The following is a 21,606-nucleotide window of genomic DNA, read 5'->3' as shown; positions in this document are numbered from 1 at the left end:
ACACACACACATACACAGAGAGAGTGAGAGAGAGAGAGAGGGGGGGGGCAGAGAGAGAGAGAGAGAGGAGATAGAGAGAGGGGGAAGATACAGTCGAAGTGAAACAGAAGAGCAATGACGGAGGGGAGATGGACGGGAATAGGAGAAGGACGATATTGATAAGACTGGGTAAAAACGTACCCCGACAATGCCAGGTACTCAACTAGCAGTACTCTTTACGTGTACTTCCACTCGCCACAAGTCGCAAGGCCCAGAGCGTGTGGAAACAGCCAATGGACACTTTCCTTTCAGTATTCTTAGCGGTTTATTGTGGCCCGTCATGGATTCCTCTCCTTTGAAACGTCCCCTTTAGAAAACTATAAATTACTGTGCTGGTAAACCTCTTACGTTATTTGATTTTCAAACAGCTGAGCAAAACTGATCGTGGTCAGACGTTTCTCTATTTACTTATTCTGATCATCAACAAACTGACACACAATATTTTTAGCGCAACGCAATCTGTCTTTCAATAATCCCTACAAAAGAATGACCCTGACTAACAATAACCTATACCTTTCATGAATCACTTACCTCACAAAAATCTTCGTTAACTTGAACTACTGCAATACAGCGAGCGCCAATACTGCCAGCTAAATAAAAGATTCTAACTACGGAAGGCACTAACTGCTGATAGGCATAGTCAGCAAATGAAAGATTTTGTTAGAGAACAAACAATGTATTTACCTTAATAATGTTCAAAAGTCATAATATATACATCAGTTCATGATATCCAGTGTTTTTATGGCGGACACACGTCGAGATCGTCCGCTCTCAAATTTCTGCCATCTCTCTCCCCACATCTACCACTGCCGGCGGCTCACCTCCAACTGCGCAACGCTACGCGCTGCTCACATCCAACTGCCCAACAGTACAATAATAAATATTCCAACAATGCCAACTAGCCATAGACTGCACGCAGCACAGTCAGTGATTTTCATACAGAGCACTCCGTGGCGTTACCAACATAAAAACCTAAACAGCCTACTTACACCTGTACCAACCTTCTCATCTCAGAGTAGCAATTACATCCAATGTCCTCAATTATTTGCTGGATGCACTCAGATCTATGTCTTCCTCTACAGTTTTTACCCTCTAATAGCTCCCTATAGCATCATGGTAGTTACTCCCTAATGTCTTGACAGATATCGTATCATCCTGTCTATTTTTCTTGCCAGTGTTTCTAACATATTCCTTTCTTCGCCAATTCCGTGGATAACCTCCTCATTCCTTGTCTTATCAGTCCATCTAATTTTCCACGTTCTTCTGTAGCTAAAAATCTCAAATACTTGGATTGACTTCTGCGCCCATTTTCCTATAGTCCACGTTTCACTGCCATACATTCTCAGAAACTTCTCCCACAAATTAAAGCATATGTTTGATATTAGAGGACTTCTCTTGGTCAGCAACGCCCTCTTTGGCTGATGTACTCTGTTTTTTATGTCCTCCTTGCTTCGTCGATCATGGATTATTTTGCTTCTGATGTAACAGAATTCTTTAACTTTATCTACCTCGTGATCACTAATTCTGGCGTTAAAGTTTCTTGCGATTCTCATTTCATATATTTCTCATAACTTTTGTCTTTTCCCAGTTTATTCTCAATTCATATTCTACAGTCATTAGACTATTTATTCCATTCAACGAATCCTCTAATTCGTCTTTCCTTTCGGTGAGACAACAATGTCATCGGCGAATCTTATCATTAATACCTTTTCACTTTGAACCACTCTTGAACCTTTCTCTTATTTCGTTCATTCCTTCTTCGACGTGAAGATTGAACAGTACGGGTTAAAAGTTTCACCCCTCTCTTACACTCTTTTTAATCCGGGCAGTTCTTTCTTATTATTGCACTCCCATTGTTCCGCTTTGGTTCTTGTATATATCGTGTATTACCAATCTTTCTATATAGTTTATCTCTATTCTTCTCTGAATTTTAACAGCTTTCATCATTTTACGCTTTTTCCAGGTCGACTAACGCTGTGATTGTGTCTTGATTTTTCTCCAGTTTTGCTTCCATTATCAACCTCGAGGTCAGACCTGCCTTTACCTATCTGTTGAGCCAAACTGATCGTCATCTAACATATCCTCACTTTTCTTTTTCATTCTTCTGTATACTGTTCTTGTTAGCGACTTACGTGTTTGAGATGCTAAGCTCATTGTACGTGATTGCCGTACTTGTCGGCTCCTGTAATCTTCAGAGTTGTGTAGATGATGTCTTTTGCGAATGTATGACGTAATATCGCTAGTCTCATACATTCTACATACCAAAGTGAACAGTCGTTTCTTGTCACTTCCCCCAATTATTTTAGACATTTAGATGGAATGTTATTTGACACCACGAATACGAAAAAATATCGACACTCTGAGGACGATGAAAGATAACCTGGACTGTTGAATTCTGGTATATCTTGGTACATATCCATGGTAAGGTGCAAACATCAAAATCGGTTTACGATGTTCAGTACAGATTCCAACAAGGCCTTGTTGAGGCTGATTGTGCAAGTATTCTAATGTAGATGATGTTTACGAAGAATATTTACTTTGTACAAGGTGTTGGGAAATTCCCGTTACAAACTTCTAGGACCTGTAGAGGGGCGTGAGTACATAACATTTTGAACAAGAAGCCATGTCCGGAAACGTACCGTTTCCGTGCTACAGCCGTTTGAAAACATCTTAGGTAGACAGGTTTGCCACAGGATAGTCATTGTGGGTGGTGCTTACGTCGGACTGGCTGATGCCATTTGACGTCTATCCTACCTGTCTGACCTGCTTCGAGCCTCATTCACGTGTGTTTGAGCGTTAGAGCAACATGGTTGATTACACGTTTGCAGAATACACCGACATGGCGAAGCTCATGGTAACGGAAGAGCTGCTCCTTGCCTTTATCAAGGTCCTCCGTCTCCATCGCATAACCTTTTTGCCACAATTGTGCCACGTCTTCGAGAAAGGGGTACCTTCACCGTCAGCAGGTGCGACCGCGGTACTCCAAGAAAACGCAGCACACTAGAATTGGAAGAGGCCGTACTGCATCATGCTGAAGAGAAAGCGCCAAAGATTACACGAGGAGTTGAGCGTGCGTTGTATGTTGCTCCCAGTACCATCTGGTATGTTGTGGGTGACCAGCAACTACATCCAACACTCCGTACTACCTCTGACACTCAGACACCAGAATGAAGCTCGAGCAAGCTGAGAGAGGTACGATAGTTGTCATGTGACATCAGCCAATCCAACGTAATCAGCCCCCAACACGGCTACCCTGTTGCAGACCTATCTAGCAAATGGTTGTAGCACGGAAACAGTACCTTTCTGGACATGGGTTCTTATTCAAAGTATTATGTACTCACTCCCTAGAAATTTGTGATGGGAATTTCCAAACACCCGATATTTGTTGGGTATATTTTTATCCCAATTTTTGTGTTACTATTATGGTGATGGGTGCAGTGTCACATCGTTCTTCACGAGATATAGTGATAGATTGGTAACCACTGACATATGGTATTTACGTGGATCATATTTAGAGATTATTAACCACCTGCGACTGTCCCTTGTTTGGGCAATTTGCAGACGTGTTGCTTAATGGAGACCACACGAGATGACCTGATATTATTACGAGAGCACAGCAATTTTTTAAGTCGCGATCGCAATCCTACACGTTACGGATATTAAATCGGCAGTATTGTACTACAACCGATAAACGTCCCAGGTTTCTGAAGAAAGCATTACAGATCTTTAGATACATATATTTTCGACTTTTCTTAGGCTTAAGTTAGTTTTCGGTTAGTCTGAAGAAGTTCCACCTCTTTGTTGTAGTAGCTCGTATGCACTCAGAAACTGGAACTTTCTGAGCCTGCTCTTAAAGTCAATTTTTTTGCTCGCTCGAAGTCGCACGTATTTTAGGGACATGGAAACCGCTGTATTGTCACTCCAGTATCTCACGTTCTTAAATTGCCATTTAGCAGTAAATGCGGATATAGCGACATGTGTACTGGTACCAGACGTGCTCTACTCTTCAATGCTTCTCAAAGACACATGCATTTCATCTCTCGTGCAGTCGTTTGTCATCAGAGAAAACCTCGTCCCTGTGCTGCTGTCCTTATTGCTCTCCGTAGAACATAGCCGACATTTGTTAAGTTAGAGGTAAGAACGATATGTTAATTATATTTGTCAGAGAAATGGATTTGTTACTCTCCTGCCATTTCAGATCAGGCAACGAAAGTACATGCAATTATATAAAAAAGTAGTCATATAGAATTTAACATGGAGTGGGAACCATAGCTCGGAACAAAGTTCTGGGAAACTGGAGAACCGGACCGCTAGAATAGTGACTTCATCCCAATTACCTAATTACGGGTTGCCTTTCCTGTAGTTAGCATAATCATGAAGTTGTCAAATATTGTGCATTGAAGGTTTAATGAATGTGATTACGTATATAAACAACGAATCACGCGTGTATCTAATTACTGACAGCTCGCCCTAGGAGAGGGTGTTTGCACATGGCACTCGAAGCTGCAGCTCAGAGCAGGAGGCCCTTCTTTACGTAATATTTCACCATAGTTTGGAAAATGTACAGAAAATACGTTGATTAGACGACGACTCGAACTTGAGCATTGAAGTACAGATCAGATCTCCAAGTTTCTCAGCCGGGTTATGTGTATCAGTGTCTGATGCACTGGACTAGGGCTTGAGGCAGGAACGATGTTTATATCCCATTCGGATTACTCACACTTACGTTTTCTGTAGCTTCCCAAGGTCAGTCCTGGGCTGATAGTTTCTTTATCCACCTCTAGATCGTGCACCAAACGTATCGTCGAACCCTAAATTTCCAGAATCTCATTTTCTTTTTCAGAACGGAACTGTGGCTGCGAATGTATCTGTGGTATCGGCATCAGTACCGAGTGTTCGATAATTTCATAGTATCGCAATAAAGACTCGGAGTATCCGTATCGGAATTACAGAATCATGATGGGAAGAATAAAAACCCGTCGCTGTTCTCCCGCCCAGGTTTCGTGCATGTACAGTCGGTCGATTTATTTGACGTAGCCGTAATTTTCTTTACGGACCACTACGTGGAGTTGTAATTAAAATTCTGAGAACAACTTTAGGTAACTGAATATTAACTCCAAATTCTAGCATAAATTAAACGATGTAAACAGAACAAGCAAGGAAGTTCTCAGGAGGGACGCTTTAATCGACAAATATCGTCATAGTTCAGCCGATTTGCACCAAATATTCATAAATTATTTACGAAATCCTTCCTCATGAATCAGTGTGTCTATTCGTGAAAACCGTATCAAGATCCCCACATTAGTTCCTGAGATCAGCCTTCACGTACAGACACAAAAAACGAGGCGGGGACTTTAATTTATAATACCTGTAGATGCGCATTGTATAATAGCCGCATCAGATATCAGCAACATTTGTTAGTAATAGTAAGTATGCACCCAATCACTCCAAAAATTTATTGATTTTATACGTCAACTGATCGATGTAAACATAGCGCAACTCGCATTTTTTAACTTTTATGTTTTAAAAGATCAAAATCTAGAGGAAGATTTCCCACTAACAGAGTTAGAAATTCATGAAGCCATCAAAACACTCAGAAACAACATATGGTGAAGACTCCATTACAGCAGAATTATTGAAGTAGGCAGAACCAAAAATCATAAAGGATCTACAACTGCTTCTTGAGAACATTTGGAAAACTGAAAAGATTCCAATTGAATGGAAAACAACATTAATCCACTCACTATATAAATAGGGAGACAAACAAAATGTCAGTAATTACAGAGGAGTGTTACTTCTGCCAGTGGCATACAAAATATTATCAAAAATTCTCCTGAACAGAGTGGTAGATACTTTAGACAAACAACTGGGAGAATATCAGGGTGGTTTTCGAAAGGGAAGATCTTGTGCAGAACAAATTTTTAACTTGATGTCAATAATTCGCCATAGAATGTTAACCAGCAAATCAATAACAGAGTCATTTATTGTTTTCAAGAAAGCATTTGATTGTATAGACAGAGGAACAATAGATAATTTCATTAGAGTATTTGGTGTTAAATCAAAATTAGCAAATATAATTTGTGAACTACTAACAAGTGCAATATCTAAAGTCAAATTTATGGCAAAAGTATCTCAGCCATTTGAAATAAAGACTGGTGTTAGACAAGGTGATGGTTTATCACATTTGCTGTTTAATTGTATTCTAGAAAAAAATGTAAGAATCTGGAATTCGCACCTAAAAAGTCACAAAATTGAACCAATAACTCTGGGAAGGATAACAAATGGAATTAAGGTAAACTGCTTGGCTTCTGCGGAAGATTTTTCAATACTTTCAGCAAACCTGACAGAGACAGTTATTCAGATGAACCTTCTGGAAAAAATAGCAAACAGAACTGGTCTCAAAATTTCAGCTGAAAAAACAAAATTCATGACAAATATAAAGAAATGGGCCAAAACTCATAGAAACACAAATAGGTAAAACAGAACCAGTAAATAAATTTAAATATCTTGGAGAGACTATACAACAGAATGGACTAGAAAAATCTGCATTAGATGTAAGAATTAACAAAATGGAAAGAGCATGTGGTTTGACCAAAAATATTTAGAACAAGAAACGTATATCTAGAAAAACAAAACTAAAACACTACACTACAGTGGTACGACCAGAATGATTATGTGGATCTGAATGCCTAACGATGAACTGCAAGATGGACAGACTAGAGGTACTGAAAAGAAGGCTCACGCTCTGAGCACTATGGGACTTAACATCTATGGTCATTAGTGCCCTAGAACTTAGAACTACTTAAACCTAACTACCCTAAGGACATCACGCAACACCCAGTCATCACGAGGCAGAGAAAATCCCTGAAAAGAAGGATTATTAGAAAAATAATGGGTGCAATAAAAACTGCAGATGGTTGGAAAATAGGAAGTAATGAGGAGAGCTACAAAAATATAGAGAAAATATCTGAAGTAATGGCCAAACGAAGATTAACCTTTTTCGGACACCTCTATCGAATGGATGGAAATAGACTAACAAAAGCAATACACCAATGTTTCTGGAAGAAGAAATCGACAGAAGCACGGATTACAGAAGTAAGGAAAGGTCTAGAAAGAAACAACATCAAAGAATCAGAAATAGCAGAAAGAAACCGTTTTAAAAATAAAATACTAAATATGGAAGGCTTTCAAAGCAGAAGAAGGGAAGAGACTTCATGGAGAGAAAATGAGGGAATACTGGAAAAGTAGGAAACAACAACAAAGGAAGAGTTGTTAACGTGATCCTAGTTGGTAATACGATTGTAAAAAAAATAAAATAAAAAAAAATAAAAAATAAATGAAAGCATAGTGTAAGTGAAAGTTAGTGCTTTTGCCTCAGAGAAAAAAATTACCAAAGTTAACACATATGGATAGTATACAATACATGTTGAGTCCCATAATTCGTTTGCGTTTTATATATCTATTCTTAACTTCGTATCAGAAGTCAGTTGGTTCATGAGATAGCGTAATTTCCGTCGTTCGTAAAGTACTCCAAATGAATCCTTTTGTGCTCAAGAAAAGCTCAAAGATACATAAACACTCAAGGCCTTGCAATACTGTCGGCATCGATACTTTTGTTCCGATCTTATTGACGCACCAATACAGTCTTAAGTATTGGTATCGATACGAGATATCGTCCTGTATCAGGTATTCATACGTCCCCGGGAATGACTACCTCCTTGTCCGCGCCTGAATTCCACCGAGTATGTTTGTGATGCTTATGGAGAGAGTTTTGCTCGTACAGATCTCCTCCCTGCTGGGCAGAAAGCACATATGGCTAAACAGTAGCTACCACTTTCCGTGGAGTTCGTAGAAACTGCCAGTAGTAATCCGTGTTTAACGGCCTAATTTTTGACGGGACATTACGGCTAAACTTCTGTCCTTCCTTGCTTTGAGCTTTCTATCACAAACAGCTTTACCTTCACCAATGTGCGATGTGTTGTTTTGTCATTTGCGGTAATCATACTACACTTACAGAATTAATTTTTCGTCTCCATGATACTGTAAAACAAGAAATTCTCTTACCGACAGTGATATTCAAGATCGACTCTTGAATCAATTTCGTAAATTTGTTACGTGAATGCCTCCCTACTACTGTACGTGTCACATTTCCGAAAGAGTGCCGTTCCTCGTGCATTGGTAGTTCTGTTGGTGAAACCATCTGGCAATGGCAAGGTTCCGTTTCGAGTCCCGGCAAACCACACAGGTTTAATGTGTTAGAAACTTTCACATTCCCAGTTGATATTAATTTTGTTATAATAAATTTACATAGACATTATTTGCAGTTCAAACACACTGAATTAATGATAAGACAGCACCTGCGCCCCAGAGGAGTGGGTTGAAATTGCAATACGGCCATCTAGATGCATGTTTTTCTTTGTTCCTCGAAATCAGTGAAGGCTAGTGCCGGTATGCTTCCGGGGAAAAGACGGTCGATTTCCGTTTCCAACCTCGCCTAATTCGATCTTAAGCACAATGTGATGGCTTCATCATCGACGGGGCATTAACGCGTAATTTTCTTAATTTAAAACGTATTCTAGTCTAGAACATAAATTGTATCTCTGGAATCTGTTCTCCCGTTTTATTGATAGCATGCTGCATGTTGTGCACGTTGACTAAGATTTCAGACATTCAGCAGATAACTTTATGAGTGATCTTGAGGTTCTTGATTGTTCTTTGAATTCACCCGGTTGATCGGCGTCCACCCAGTATTATAAAATTTACATATTAAAATATTTGGCCTTGACTTGCAGTAAATTGGCACAAATCATTTTTATAATATCGTATGAAACTAAGGATGGAAAGAGATAAGTACTTGCCTTGTTGAGTTCCGCATTATCGGCCACCTCTTCTGCGTCATCCTCTTCAGGAGTTCCGTCGTTTGGAAGCTCAAGTTCTCCAACTGAATTCATGTCGTTCCTTTCTCCGTCATAATCGTCGTCATACTCTCCTTCTTCGTCATCCTCTGGATTTTCGCTGACAGTTGTGTTCTCCTCATCCTCATTGTCATTATCATCGTCTTCGTCGCTAGCTGTTTCCTGGAATTCCTGGCTGTCATCCTCTACCTCATAGCTCCTGTCAGTACCATCCAGTTCGGTGCTCTTCTGCGACGACTCACTTCCTGGACCTGAAATGTCTTCGGCTTTGGGACGGGACAAAAACGCGCGCTTTTGTTTGTCGGCTGCAGAGCTGGTTGTGCTGTCTCTGGTGTTACCAGCTTGTGGTCGCTGGGTTATGCACTTCTCGTTGCGTTCCAAACATTCCTAAAACATTGAACCAACGGAGCTAGCAAATCAGGGTAACTTTTAAATTTATTTAATACCAAGAATAAAACCTCCAACAATGACCAAATTTACCTGCTGAATCGTCACTTTTGCAAGTCCACCAGAATACTCTCTGCCATTCATGGCTTCTGATTCCACTCGGTTCCTTGGCTTTGCTGTGCTTAGATAGTTTTCACCTTTTATCGCTGTCATATTAGTAGCCATCAGACTGGAACTGCCTATGGGGAGATTTACTGTAGGCGGCGTCAGTTGATCGTCAATACCAGTGTTTGTAGTTTTGCTGGCTTTCCGAACACCTGCCGTATTGGAGCCAACTTCAGAGCTAGTTACGTCTTTATTTGTTCCCCACGTAGGTGCATTATGTGGCTCTGAAAGAGAAAGGAAGATAAGTTGAAGAGTACAGAAATTGAAAATGAAATAGTAGTAAATAACAGTTTGGTGCATTACAATTTGGTGCATCTTTGAATGCAAATACAATGAAAGTTATCTGTTTATTCATGGTGGAGTGAGCAGCTTAGAGAGCAGAAGTACCGCATAGAAATTCCTACTTGATAGATTGTTAAGATGAGAGTGCAAAGAGAGAGATAACTTATTTGGACTTTGTTAGCTGCAAGCGCGAGTTCAGTAATTATTACTCCGCAAAGATTTTATTCCGTCTAATAAATCTGCGTGCTGGTAATTAGGGAGAGGTATTAGCCATGTGTTCAGCATTCTAATTAAGTCTTCCTCACTTATATTAGTTAAAAAACATTGATTAGAAATTCAAGAAAACTTAAACAAGAGTAGGAAGGCAAATTGCTGCATAGTGATTTATTTATGATCATAATTTCCGGTGCAGCCAGAGCAGAGTCGAGTTATTCGTTGCAAGGCAAGAATTTGTTGTAGGGCTTAGTTAAAAATTTTGAGAGTATTAGAAACATCTTCCAATAAGTGAAATTTAATGTAAATTCAACAAATGCGTTTTTAGTAATAGGACACATTCAAATTACTTAACAGTTAGTTATTCTGAGAATTCTTGTGAATTGTTCTTTGATGCAATCTCATTTACAAACAATGAGATGTATTACAAATTAATTAAAATCACATTTCTAAAAATTAATTTGGGTGGATATGATCATGTTCAAAAGTATAGTAGTTACGCACATTCTAGATCTCAAACTGTAATTGGAACTTTGAAGTCATACAATTTTTATATTGTTAGCGAGAAACTCGTTAATCACAGTTTCAGCATACACTCCCAACTATAGAAGTAACTTTCAAGGATCTTAATTACATTATAAAATATGTACTTTAGGAAAGATACGTCTGATATGCTCAAAGTCTCAACTCCAACAGTTGCTACTGGTTGTTTGTAAGTGACGTTTAATTATTAGTTCCCTCATGTCAATTTAAGCTTCAGAATATTTTTCATCGTTGTTCCCGTATTGTATTTCCTATAGCTTCCACGTAATTTTCTTCATTCCAAGTCGTTACGAACTAAGAAACATAAAAATCTAAAGACAAATATATATATATATATATATATATATATATATATATATATATATATATATATATATCAGTCAATAGAATAAATCACGGTTGGAGCAATTACAAAAAGTGTCCACTAAGTGAAATAGTGGTTATGGATGACCGGTGGAACAGGTACGAAATCTATGTCATAAAATGAAAAAAAAAAGAAGTTGATCAGCTTAATAAAGAAAGAAAAGTAATTGTATATAATATAAACAACCAAATCTTAATAAGAAAGTTATATAAGCACTTTGTCATTTAAGACATTGTCTGTGCACTGTACGAGCAACAATTTAAATTTATGAGGTACTTCAGGACAGCTTCTGGGTGCAACGAAGTAGTAATATGTGGTGACTGGGGCAACAGTGGTGAACATAAAAGAAATTTTGGCAAATAGAAACTATGAAGTCACCCAGAGGTGATTGAATACACATGTTTGATTGTAAGATAAGACGTTTAGCACAAATTATGAAAATCACACGCAGTATATACTAAGTTTACACAACCTTCGACTATGTTTCCTGTGGTGATGTTTGACCAGTAAAGTAAGGAACCCTTCTTTACATTAGAAATGGGTGCTGTATAGCAACTGTATTAACTGTAGTTACGTGACACAAAATTAATGCACCATTATCTTAAATCAAAAAGTTACAGTAATATAATAAAAAATTTTCTTAGTGAGATCCACATAAAATGCTGATGACAGTTAACAAAAATGAGAGTAAACTGTACCATTGGTAGTCACATTTTAATTTATTTGCTCAAATAAAATTGAGACGTGCTTCTGTCCGTCTCGTTTAAACCCTCGCCGGCGCTTTTCCACGTGGCGGCGCCGTCTGTTCTCCTCGTCTCATGCCCCTCCCTCTAGGTCGGTGGAGTGGAGTGACTGAGTCGTGAAGCGTGGCAGTACTCCATCGACTCCGGAAGTGCTTGTTTGTCTTACTTGCGGTGGTTTGTGTGGTGTCGGCCGGCTCATTCCATCGTGAGGTTCTACGGCATAGGGTGTCTGACTCGGAGAATCCGTTAGCTCCGATTATGCTGGTTCTTGTTGGAAGAGAATTGAAGTAAGGAGATGTGATGTTGCTGTTCCAGAGAATAGCGGGAGTCGCCGAGGCCGGTTGCTCCGGGAATGTTTTGAGCACTGTGGGCGAAAGGTTTTCCTCCGGTACTGAAGTTGAGTATATTTCGCTATTGCCGTTGTGCTTTTGACTTGCTATTGCCTTGTATTATGGTGTTGTTTCCGACTTCCTTTATGTTGCTGCCGCCGACATTGTGTGTTTTCCGTCCACCGGTTTAGCTCGCCGGTTCTGAACCTATGAAGGAAAAGGCTGAATGTTAGTTCTGCACTGCGTTTGCAGAGTTTGACTTAGAGTGTGTAGGTTGTTCTTGTACTGCTGGGCTGGTTCCTCGGTTAGGCGTCGGCGTGAGCGTGAATTGCTTGGCTAAAATTTGCAGTAGACACTCCGGGCATGGTCGATGCTGTACAACCAGGATAGTAGAACATGTTGAGTCAAAGGCTGTGAATGTGAACGGTCACTCTGTCATGTCACACTACCAGATTAGGTACTGATGTATTGGAGGCTATCTATTGATTCTTGTGACAAATTTGGTAGTCAGTTCCAAGTCTACGTGTTCTATGTATGTGAGGGAAAGAAAAGAAATTTGTGAAGTACGTGGCTGTGCACACCTTAAAAGTTGTTGCTGGATGTGTTTATATTAAAGATTGTTTTAATACCGTATGTTATTATCAGCCCCCTTTTAGACTGAAAATTTTACAGGGTAGAGAATTTTATTTGTATGTTTGCCTATATGAACAGTGTCGATTGAGCTGGTGGCCGTTACGCCAGTTTGTGAAATGTGACAGCTTTACGCTGCGGTTTAATGATTTGTAATTGGAGGGCATCATTTAATTCCTCTTTGGGGCTCGCCTTGTATTTTTCCTGCTTCGTACTACCTGAAGATTGTAAATCATGATATTCGGGCACGATGACTGATTGGTAGCCTTGGAGCTGCTTGTATTTCATACTCAGCAACTGTGGTTAAACTTTTGTAAATTTGCTGGCCATGTTGGTGTGCGATTCTTTGCATTTTTAAATTTAGATTTTATGCAAGTTTACCTTTTAGAAGTATATGCATGTATTGTTGTCCATAGGATTTAAGCTGGATAGTATCAATCGGAGCGTGGAATGTCAGATCCCTTAATCGCGCAGGTAGGTTAGAAAATTTAAAAGGGAAATGGATAGGTTAAAGTTAGATATAGTGGGAATTAGTGAAGTTCGGTGGCAGGAGGAACAAGACTTTTGGTCAGGTGATTACAGGGTTATAAATACAAAATCAAATAGAGGTAATGCAGGAGTAGGTTTAATAATGAATAAAAAAATAGGAGTGTGGGTTAGCTACTACAAACAGCATAGTGAACGCATTATTGTGGCCAAGATAGACACAAAGCCCATGCCTACTACAGTAGTACAAGTTTATATGCCAACTAGCTCTGCAGATGATGAAGAAATTGATGAAATGTATGACGAGATAAAAGAAATTATTCAGGTAGTGAAGGGAGACGAAAATTTAATAGTCATGGGTGACTGGAATTCGTCAGTAGGAAAAGGGAGAGAAGGAAACATAGTAGGTGAATATGGATTGGGGGAAAGAAACGAAAGAGGAAGCCGTCTTGTAGAATTTTGCACAGAGCGTAACTTAATCATAGCTAACACTTGGTTCAAGAATCATAAAAGAAGGTTGTATACCTGAAAGAATCCTGGAGATACTAAAAGGTATCAGATAGATTATATAATGATAAGACAGAGATTTAGGAACCAGGTTTTAAATTGTAAGACATTTCCAGGGGCAGATATGGATTCTGACCACAATCTCTTGGTTATGAACTGCAGATTGAAACTGAAGAAACTGGAAAAATGTGGGAATTTAAGGAGATGGGACCTGGATAAACTGAAAGAACCAGAGGTTGTACAGAGTTTCAGCGAGAGTATAAGGGAACAATTGACAGGAATGGGGGAAAGAAATACAGTAGAAGAAGAATGGGTAGCTCTGAGGGACGAAGTAGTGAAAGCAGCAGACGATCAAGTAGGTAAAAAGACGAGGGCTAATAGAAATCCTTGGGTAACAGAAGAAATATTGAATTTAATTGATGAAAGGAGAAAATATATAAATGCAGTAAATGAAGCAGGCAAAAAGGAATATAAACGTCTCAAAAATGAGATCGACAGGAAGTGCAAAATGGCTAAGCAGAGATGGCTAGAGGACAAATGTAAGGATGTAGAGGCTTGTCTCACTAGGGGTAAGATAGATACTGCCTACAGGAAAATTAAGAGTCCTTTGGAGAGAAGAGAACCACTTGTGTGAATATCAAGAGCTCAGATGGCAACCCAGATCTAAGCAAAGAAGGTAAGGCAGAAAGGTGGAAGGAGTATATAGAGGGTTTATACAAGGGCGATGTACTTGAGGACAATATTATGGAAATGGAAGAGGATGTAGATGAAGATGAAATGGGAGATACGATACTGCGTGAAGAGTTTGACAGAGCACTGAAAGACCTGAGTCGAAACAAGGCCCCGGGAGTAGACAACATTCCATTAGAACTACTGACGGCCTTGGGAGAGCCAGTCCTGACAAAACTCTACCATCTGGTGAGCAAGATGTATGAGACAGGTGAAATACCCTCAGACTTCAAGAAGAATATAATAATTCCAATCCCAAAGAAAGCAGGTGTTGACAGATGTGAAAATTACCGAACTATCAGTTTAATAAGTCATAGCTGCAAAATACTGACGCGAATTCTTTACAGACGAATGGAAAAACTGGTAGAAGCGGACCTCGGGGAAGATCAGTTTGGATTCCGTAGAAATGTTGGAACACGCGAGGCAATACTAACCTTACGACTTATCTTAGAAGAAAGATTAAGAAAAGGCAAACCTACGTTTCTAGCATTTGTAGACTTAGAGAAAGCTTTTGACAATGTTGACTGGAATGCTCTCTTTCACATTCTAAAGGTGGCAGGGGTAAAATACAGGGAGCGAAAGGCTATTTACAATTTGTACAGAAACCACAAGGCAGTTATAAGAGTCGAGGGGTATGAAAGGGAAGCAGTGGTTGGGAAAGGAGTGAGACAGGGTTGTAGCCTCTCCCCGATGTTATTCAATCTGTATATTGAGCAAGCAGTAAAGGAAACAAAAGAAAAATTTGGAGTAGGTATTAAAATTCATGGAGAAGAAGTAAAAACTTTGAGGTTCGCCGATGACATTGTAATTCTGTCAGAGACAGCAAAGGACTTGGAAGAGCAGTTGAACGGAATGGACAGTGTCTTGAAAGGAGGATATAAGATGAACATCAAGAAAAGCAAAACGAGGATAATGGAATGTAGTCAAATTAAATCGGGTGGTGCTGAGGGAATTAGATTAGGAAATGAGACACTTAAAGTAGTAAAGGCGTTTTGCTATTTAGGGAGTAAAATAACTGATTATGGTCGAAGTAGAGAGGATATAAAACGTAGACTGGCAATGGCAAGGAAATCGTTTCTGAAGAAGAGAAATTTGTTAACATCGAGTATAGACTTAAGTGTCAGGAAGTCATTTCTGAAAGTAACGTGGACGATAACTAGTATGGACAAGAAGAGAATAGAAGCTTTCGAAATGTGGTGCTACAGAAGAATGCTGAAGATAAGGTGGGTAGATCACATAACTAATGAGGAGGTATTGAATAGGATTGGGGAGAAGAGAAGTTTGAGGCACAACTTGACTAGAAGAAGGGTTGGTAGGACATGTTTTGAGGCATCAAGGGATCACAAACTTAGCATTGGAGGGCAGCGTGGAGGGTAAAAATCGTAGAGGGAGACCAAGAGATGAATACACTAAGCAGATTCAGAAGGATGTAGGTTGCAGTAGGTACTGGGAGATGAAGAAGCTTGCACAGGATAGAGTAGCATGGAGAGCTGCATCAAACCAGTCTCAGGACTGAAGACCACAACAACAACAACAACAGTATAAATTGGTTTATTTAAGGTTGCTAAGTTTTAGGGAATTGCTTCCCTGTATGATAGTTCTTAATGCTCAATGTGAATTCTAAATGTACTGTGGCCCTTAAGGCTCGATTATTGATAAATTTGTTGATTTGCCTTCTATTTTTGAGAAATTGCCTAACATTAACCATCGGCCAGCCCTCCAGGCTGAGCTGTTTATTAAGTACCTTGATGACTTGGCCCTTCAGGCTCCCCTTTTGGAAGCTCTACAGCCCTTAAGGCTTTGAAATGAGGTTTTAATACTTAACCTCCCTTGTTAGTATACTGGGACCCTTAAGGCCGGCTTACTGATAATTCCTGGCTATTACTTACTTATTGCAGAATTTGACTAATTTCATTTATTACCTGGCCCTTACGGTCGAGTTGTTAATAAGCACTTGTAATTTTTCAGTTGATATTTTTAAGATTTTCTTATCTTGTAAATTTGGCCCTTCAGGCCCCTTACTTGGAAGTTGCACAGCCCTTCAGGCTGGACACGTTATATGTATTCTTGCTAAATTGGCCCTTCAGTCTTTCTTTGCGATTGCAGCCCTAAGGCATACGCAATACTGTGTTGCGTGGTACAGTGTTAAATTGTTGATGAACTAGTTTCTTAAGGTTTGGTTCTCCCTATATTCATTATCTTGGCAGATTGTATATTGTATTTTAGCTAGTTTTAATAAATGCATTAGAAGTAAGGTGTTGTGTTACTTCTACCAGCACTTGGCCCCACTTCCTCGCCCGATCCTAGTGGCTCCTTACTTCCTTGATTGTTAGAATTTTTGCCCGTTAGCCACTATTATCGGTTTCAAAAATAAGAATTTACCAAGGTTGTGAATTCTATGGTTCATTTAGATATCTAGATCGCCACTCTTATATGTGCAAACTGGGTTCAACTGTTTGCTGTGATTTGATTACCCCTGGAGAAGAGCTCCTACGAGGAGAGCTTCTGTGAAGTTTGGAAGGTAGGAGACGAGACACTGGCGGAATTAAAGCAGTGAGGACGGGGCGTGATTCGTGCTTGGGTAGCTCAGTTGGCAGAGCACTTGTCCGCGAAAGGCAAAGGTCCCGAGTTCAAGTCTCGGTCCGGCACTCAGTTTTAATCTGCCAGGAAGTTGCATATCAGTGCACACTCAGCTGCAGAGTGAAAATCTCGTTCTTCAAGTCTATATTGTTAACAGGAAGCAATTGTAACACCCTCATGTACCGAATAACAGAACAATATCTACCCTTATAACGGCAAGGGCATGCATAAATTAGATAAGGTGAACGCAGTTTGGAGAAGGTCTATGCAAGTGGCTAATGGCATTGGGAAACCCCAATTGACATTAACAAAAGAAGGCCCAGCTGCAGTGCAGAAAGAAATTAGGCGAGAACAGTATAATACCTTTTAAATAAACACAGCCGAGATGGTGGGCAAGTGGCTAGACAGCATTAACAAGGCTAGCGGCGACCCGGCAAGAAAAATAAAAATTCACCTATAACAAGGAGGCGGTTGGTTGAAGCCATACTGTGTGACGTAGAAGAGACACAGTGGGAAGAATCACGTCGTATAAAAGCATTTTTGAGAACTAAATTAACAGAGCTCCCTCGTCTCGCAGCCTATGTGTGGAAAAATAGTGAAGACATCTGCAAAGTGAAGGCGGCGTGCTTCACGCATCGTGGCAACAGATGTAAGGCGGTAGTTCATATTCCTCTTGGAATTTTTGCGGCCAGAGCACTGTGCACGTCGCTCCATCCCCTAGCGAGTGTGCAATAGGCATTATTTCGACTAGGGAGTGAATAGGAGTTTGGTTAGTTTAAAAGATAAAATTTCATTCTGTACCAACTTAGTCCATTGAACAGCTACAACAAAGTAAATGTAAATTTCACTGATGAAATTTAATCGTTTTCGGATGTGCCCCAGGGAAGTATATCGCTATTCATATTGTATATTAATGACCTCGCAGAAAATATTAATAGTAAACTCAGGCTTTTTGTAGGTGATGCGGTTATCTATAATGAAGTACTATCTCAAAGAAGCGGCATAAATATTCAGTCAGATCTTGATAAGATTTCAACTTTGTGCAGAGACTGGCAACTTACTCTATATGTTTAGAAATGTAAACTTCTGCACTTCACAAAACGAAAAACCGTAGTGTCCTATGACTGTAATATCAATCAGCCACTGCTGGAATTGGTCAGCTCATAGGAATACCTGGGTGTAACACTCTGTAGGGAAATGAAATGGAATGATCACATAGGTTCATTCGTGGCTATAGCAGGTGGCACACTTCGAATTATTGGTTGAATGCTAGAGAAAGTGTAATCTGTTTACAACATAGATTCCTTACAATACACTCTTACTGCCGGTTCTAGAATATTGCTCAAGTGTGTGGGACCCATACCAAATGGGGCTAATTGGGGATATTGAACGTATACAGAGAAGGGCAGCACGAATGACCACAGGTTTGTTTAATCCATGGGAGAGTGTGACAGAGGTACTGGAGGAACTGAACTGGAAGACTCTTGAAGGTAGATGTAAACTATCCTGAGAAAGTCTACTAGTAAAGTTTCAAGAACCAGCTTTGAATGATTACTCTAAGAATATACTATAACCCCCTACCTATCGCTCACATAGGGATCGTGAGGATAAGATTAGAATAAGTACTGCACGCACAGAGGCATTCTAGCAATCATTCTTCCCGCGCTCCATACGTTAATGGGAAAGGAAGAAACCCTAATAACTGGTACAATGGGACGTACCATCTGCCATGTGCCACACGATGATTTGCAGAGTATAGTTGTAGTTGTACGTGTAGATGTAGAAAGACGTTTGAATTGCTTCCTCGATGAAGCACAGGCAAAGGAACTGCTGTGGTTACTCAAACTCTGAAGAACTTGAAAATATCCACAGATTATAACATTCCACCGAATCGTGTCTAAAACTCTCTTTACTGGCTTATTGCAAATACCCCCCTCTTCAAGTATGTAAGAGTAAATGTTTTTGCGCGATGCGATTAGATACGTTGGATGTCGTCCGCGCCATACAGTTCAGCCAGAACGACCAAACGGATCTTACGATCATGCTACTAACGTTCCAAATCACTTGCGAAGTAATGTTTTATCGTAAACTGTAGGGCTTACTGGAACGAAACCAATGTAGAAATATTTCAACCGGAAGTATTCGACACCAATTATTCTATATGATCGAGGAAAATTTAGTTCGTGCTGCTCCTCTAGCACGAAGCTAATGGAAAGCCAGTGTTTTACATCGAAACTTGACTGAGGAGATGGATTGGGAAAGTAGAAACCAACTAGGTGCCTTTCCGCTTGATAATCGCGGGTATTTAGGGATCAGAGTTCTTCATGTTGTAAGACATGACGGACTCATGCTTGAGAATGCCTTTCTTGTTGAGTAAGGTGATGTAACTGGTATCTTCAATGGCAGTTTACTTGACAGGGAAGATTATGGAAGTAGTTTCCTAAATCTTTGTACTTCGATAAACTTACTGTTCACCGAACATAACGTCGGAATTTTGATTGTTGCTCGCAATGCGTACGGTCTCATGCATTTTGATAACATGTTTTATTTCACTGACTCAAATTCATATTGACAAAAGGGAAGAAGCGGATCACAAAATGAATAAGCCTGTGTTACCGAATGCGATACAATCGACGAATGCCTTCATATTATCCCCCGAACTGTGCATTCCAATGACGGCAAACAATTTTCAATTAATGCTATCAATTTTTCCATCAGGGGAGGATTCGTACCAGTGCAGCAATATTTACAGGCATATCAATCGATACAGGCAGATAAAGAAGTCCCTGCCGAAAATGACACAGAATCACAGCCAGTAAATGCATCGCAATTCGTTCCTGTGCAAACAACTGTAATGGGACCAATTGGTCACGAGCTACTAGATGTTAATGTGGCTTCGAGGAAAGTAGACATAGAAACGAAATTGTTCGCAAAACTAAGGACGATGTTGCAAATGTGAACAGACAGTTGCAAGCAAAGGAATCATGGCTTCATCTCTTTCCACGCGGCATCAATGGCTTGAACGAAGAGATCCCGCTAAAAATTATGCCATTGGATTATTTCCAACAGTGAATTCTAGGCTCCGATCCTCATTTTCAAGGAACAAACTATTTCCTTTATGCACTCTGAATGTTTGAATGACTTAGAGTGCAGTCGATGATCAGTGCGTGCTTCAGAGCTATACGAGGACAATAACATCATGTCGATGACAAGCATTTACATTTAAAGAATGTCAGAGGATCTGGATCATTTTGACGAACAGCTCACAACGAATTAATTATATTTATTTGTTGTATCGATCCTCCAGCTTTAATCATTAATTTGAGCTGTAATAAGTGGATTTTTTTTAAGCCGACCTGATGAAGTTCCTAGCAAATTACTTCTTGATGAAGTCCAGCGTTTCGTTGAATCAAAACCGTTGAGTTGAACAGACATTTTTCTCGCTATGTCGATGCTTTCATGAAGCAGATCAAATACAATAAAAATATTCTTGTGAAACGTACTCGATTTCTGGACACGAATTGAGTTTCGCAATCGTGGAAGCCCACATGTCCGCTTGTAGTACGAATTGAAAACCTTGCATTTTTGGAACTCCAGAAAGATTTGAGTATATCGAGCAAGTGATCTCGTACCACTAGTCAAGAGAAGAAGGAGAAGAAGAAAATCTAGACTTACGATCACTCGTTTAACGCAACCAAACTCATCGTCACTGTCATACATGCCACAAAAACAAATCTGATACACGTCGATTTGCATTTCCTCTACATCTACATCTACATTTATACTCCGCAAGCCACCCAACGGTGTGTGGCGGAGGGCACTTTACGTGCCACTGTCATTACCTCCCTTTCCTGTTCCAGTCGCGTATGGTTCGCGGGAAGAACGACTGTCTGAAAGCCTCCGTGCGCGCTCTAATCTCTCTAATTTTACATTCGTGATCTCCTCGGGAGGTATAAGTAGGGGGAAGCAATATATTCGATACCTCATCCAGAAACGCACCCTCTCGAAACCTGGCGAACAAGCTACACCGCGATGCAGAGCGCCTCTCTTGCAGAGTCTGCCATTTGAGTTTATTAAACATCTCCGTAACGCTATCACGGTTACCAAATAACCCTGTGACGAAACGCGCCGCTCTTCTTTGGATCTTCTCTATCTCCTCCGTCAAACCGATCTGGTACGGATCCCACACTGATGAGCAATACTCAAGTATAGGTCGAACGAGTGTTTTGTAAGCCACCTCCTTTGTTGATGGACTACATTTTCTAAGCACTCTCCCAATGAATCTCAACCTCGTACCCGCCTTACCAACAATTAATTTTATATGATCATTCCACTTCAAATCGCTCCGCATGCATACTCCCAGATATTTTACAGAAGTAACTGCTACCAGTGTTTGTTCCGCTATCATATAATCATACAATAAAGGATCCTTCTTTCTATGTATTCGCAATACATTACATTTGTCTATGTTAAGGGTCAGTTGCCACTCCCTGCACCAAGTGCCTATCCGCTGCAGATCTTCCTGCATTTCGCTACAATTTTCTAATGCTGCAACTTCTCTGTATACTACAGCATCATCCGCGAAAAGCCGCATGGAACTTCCGACATTATCTACTAGGTCATTTATATATATTGTGAAAAGCAATGGTCCCATAACACTCCCCTGTGGCACGCCAGAGGTTACTTTAACGTCT

The 21,606-nt window shown here is 40.0% G+C and overlaps 1 protein-coding gene across 1 annotated transcript in view; it reads right to left on the bottom strand.

The window, feature by feature from the left end:
* Positions 1 to 21,606, bottom strand: part of LOC126481555 (uncharacterized) — a 391,928-nt gene that overhangs the window by 40,586 nt on the left and 329,736 nt on the right. The window contains exons 4-5 of the mRNA XM_050105397.1: positions 9,435 to 9,730; positions 8,898 to 9,341 (exon numbers count right to left, since the gene is read on the bottom strand). Of these exons, the coding sequence (XP_049961354.1) occupies positions 8,898 to 9,341; positions 9,435 to 9,730 (740 nt within the window). The remainder of the gene's footprint in view (positions 1 to 8,897; positions 9,342 to 9,434; positions 9,731 to 21,606) is intronic.

This window comes from Schistocerca serialis, chromosome 5 (genome assembly GCF_023864345.2).
Source record: "Schistocerca serialis cubense isolate TAMUIC-IGC-003099 chromosome 5, iqSchSeri2.2, whole genome shotgun sequence".
NCBI classification, from domain to species: domain Eukaryota; kingdom Metazoa; phylum Arthropoda; class Insecta; order Orthoptera; family Acrididae; genus Schistocerca; species Schistocerca serialis.
The sequence above is the reverse complement of the archived record's forward strand: the minus strand, read 5'-3'. Positions and strand labels throughout refer to the sequence as shown.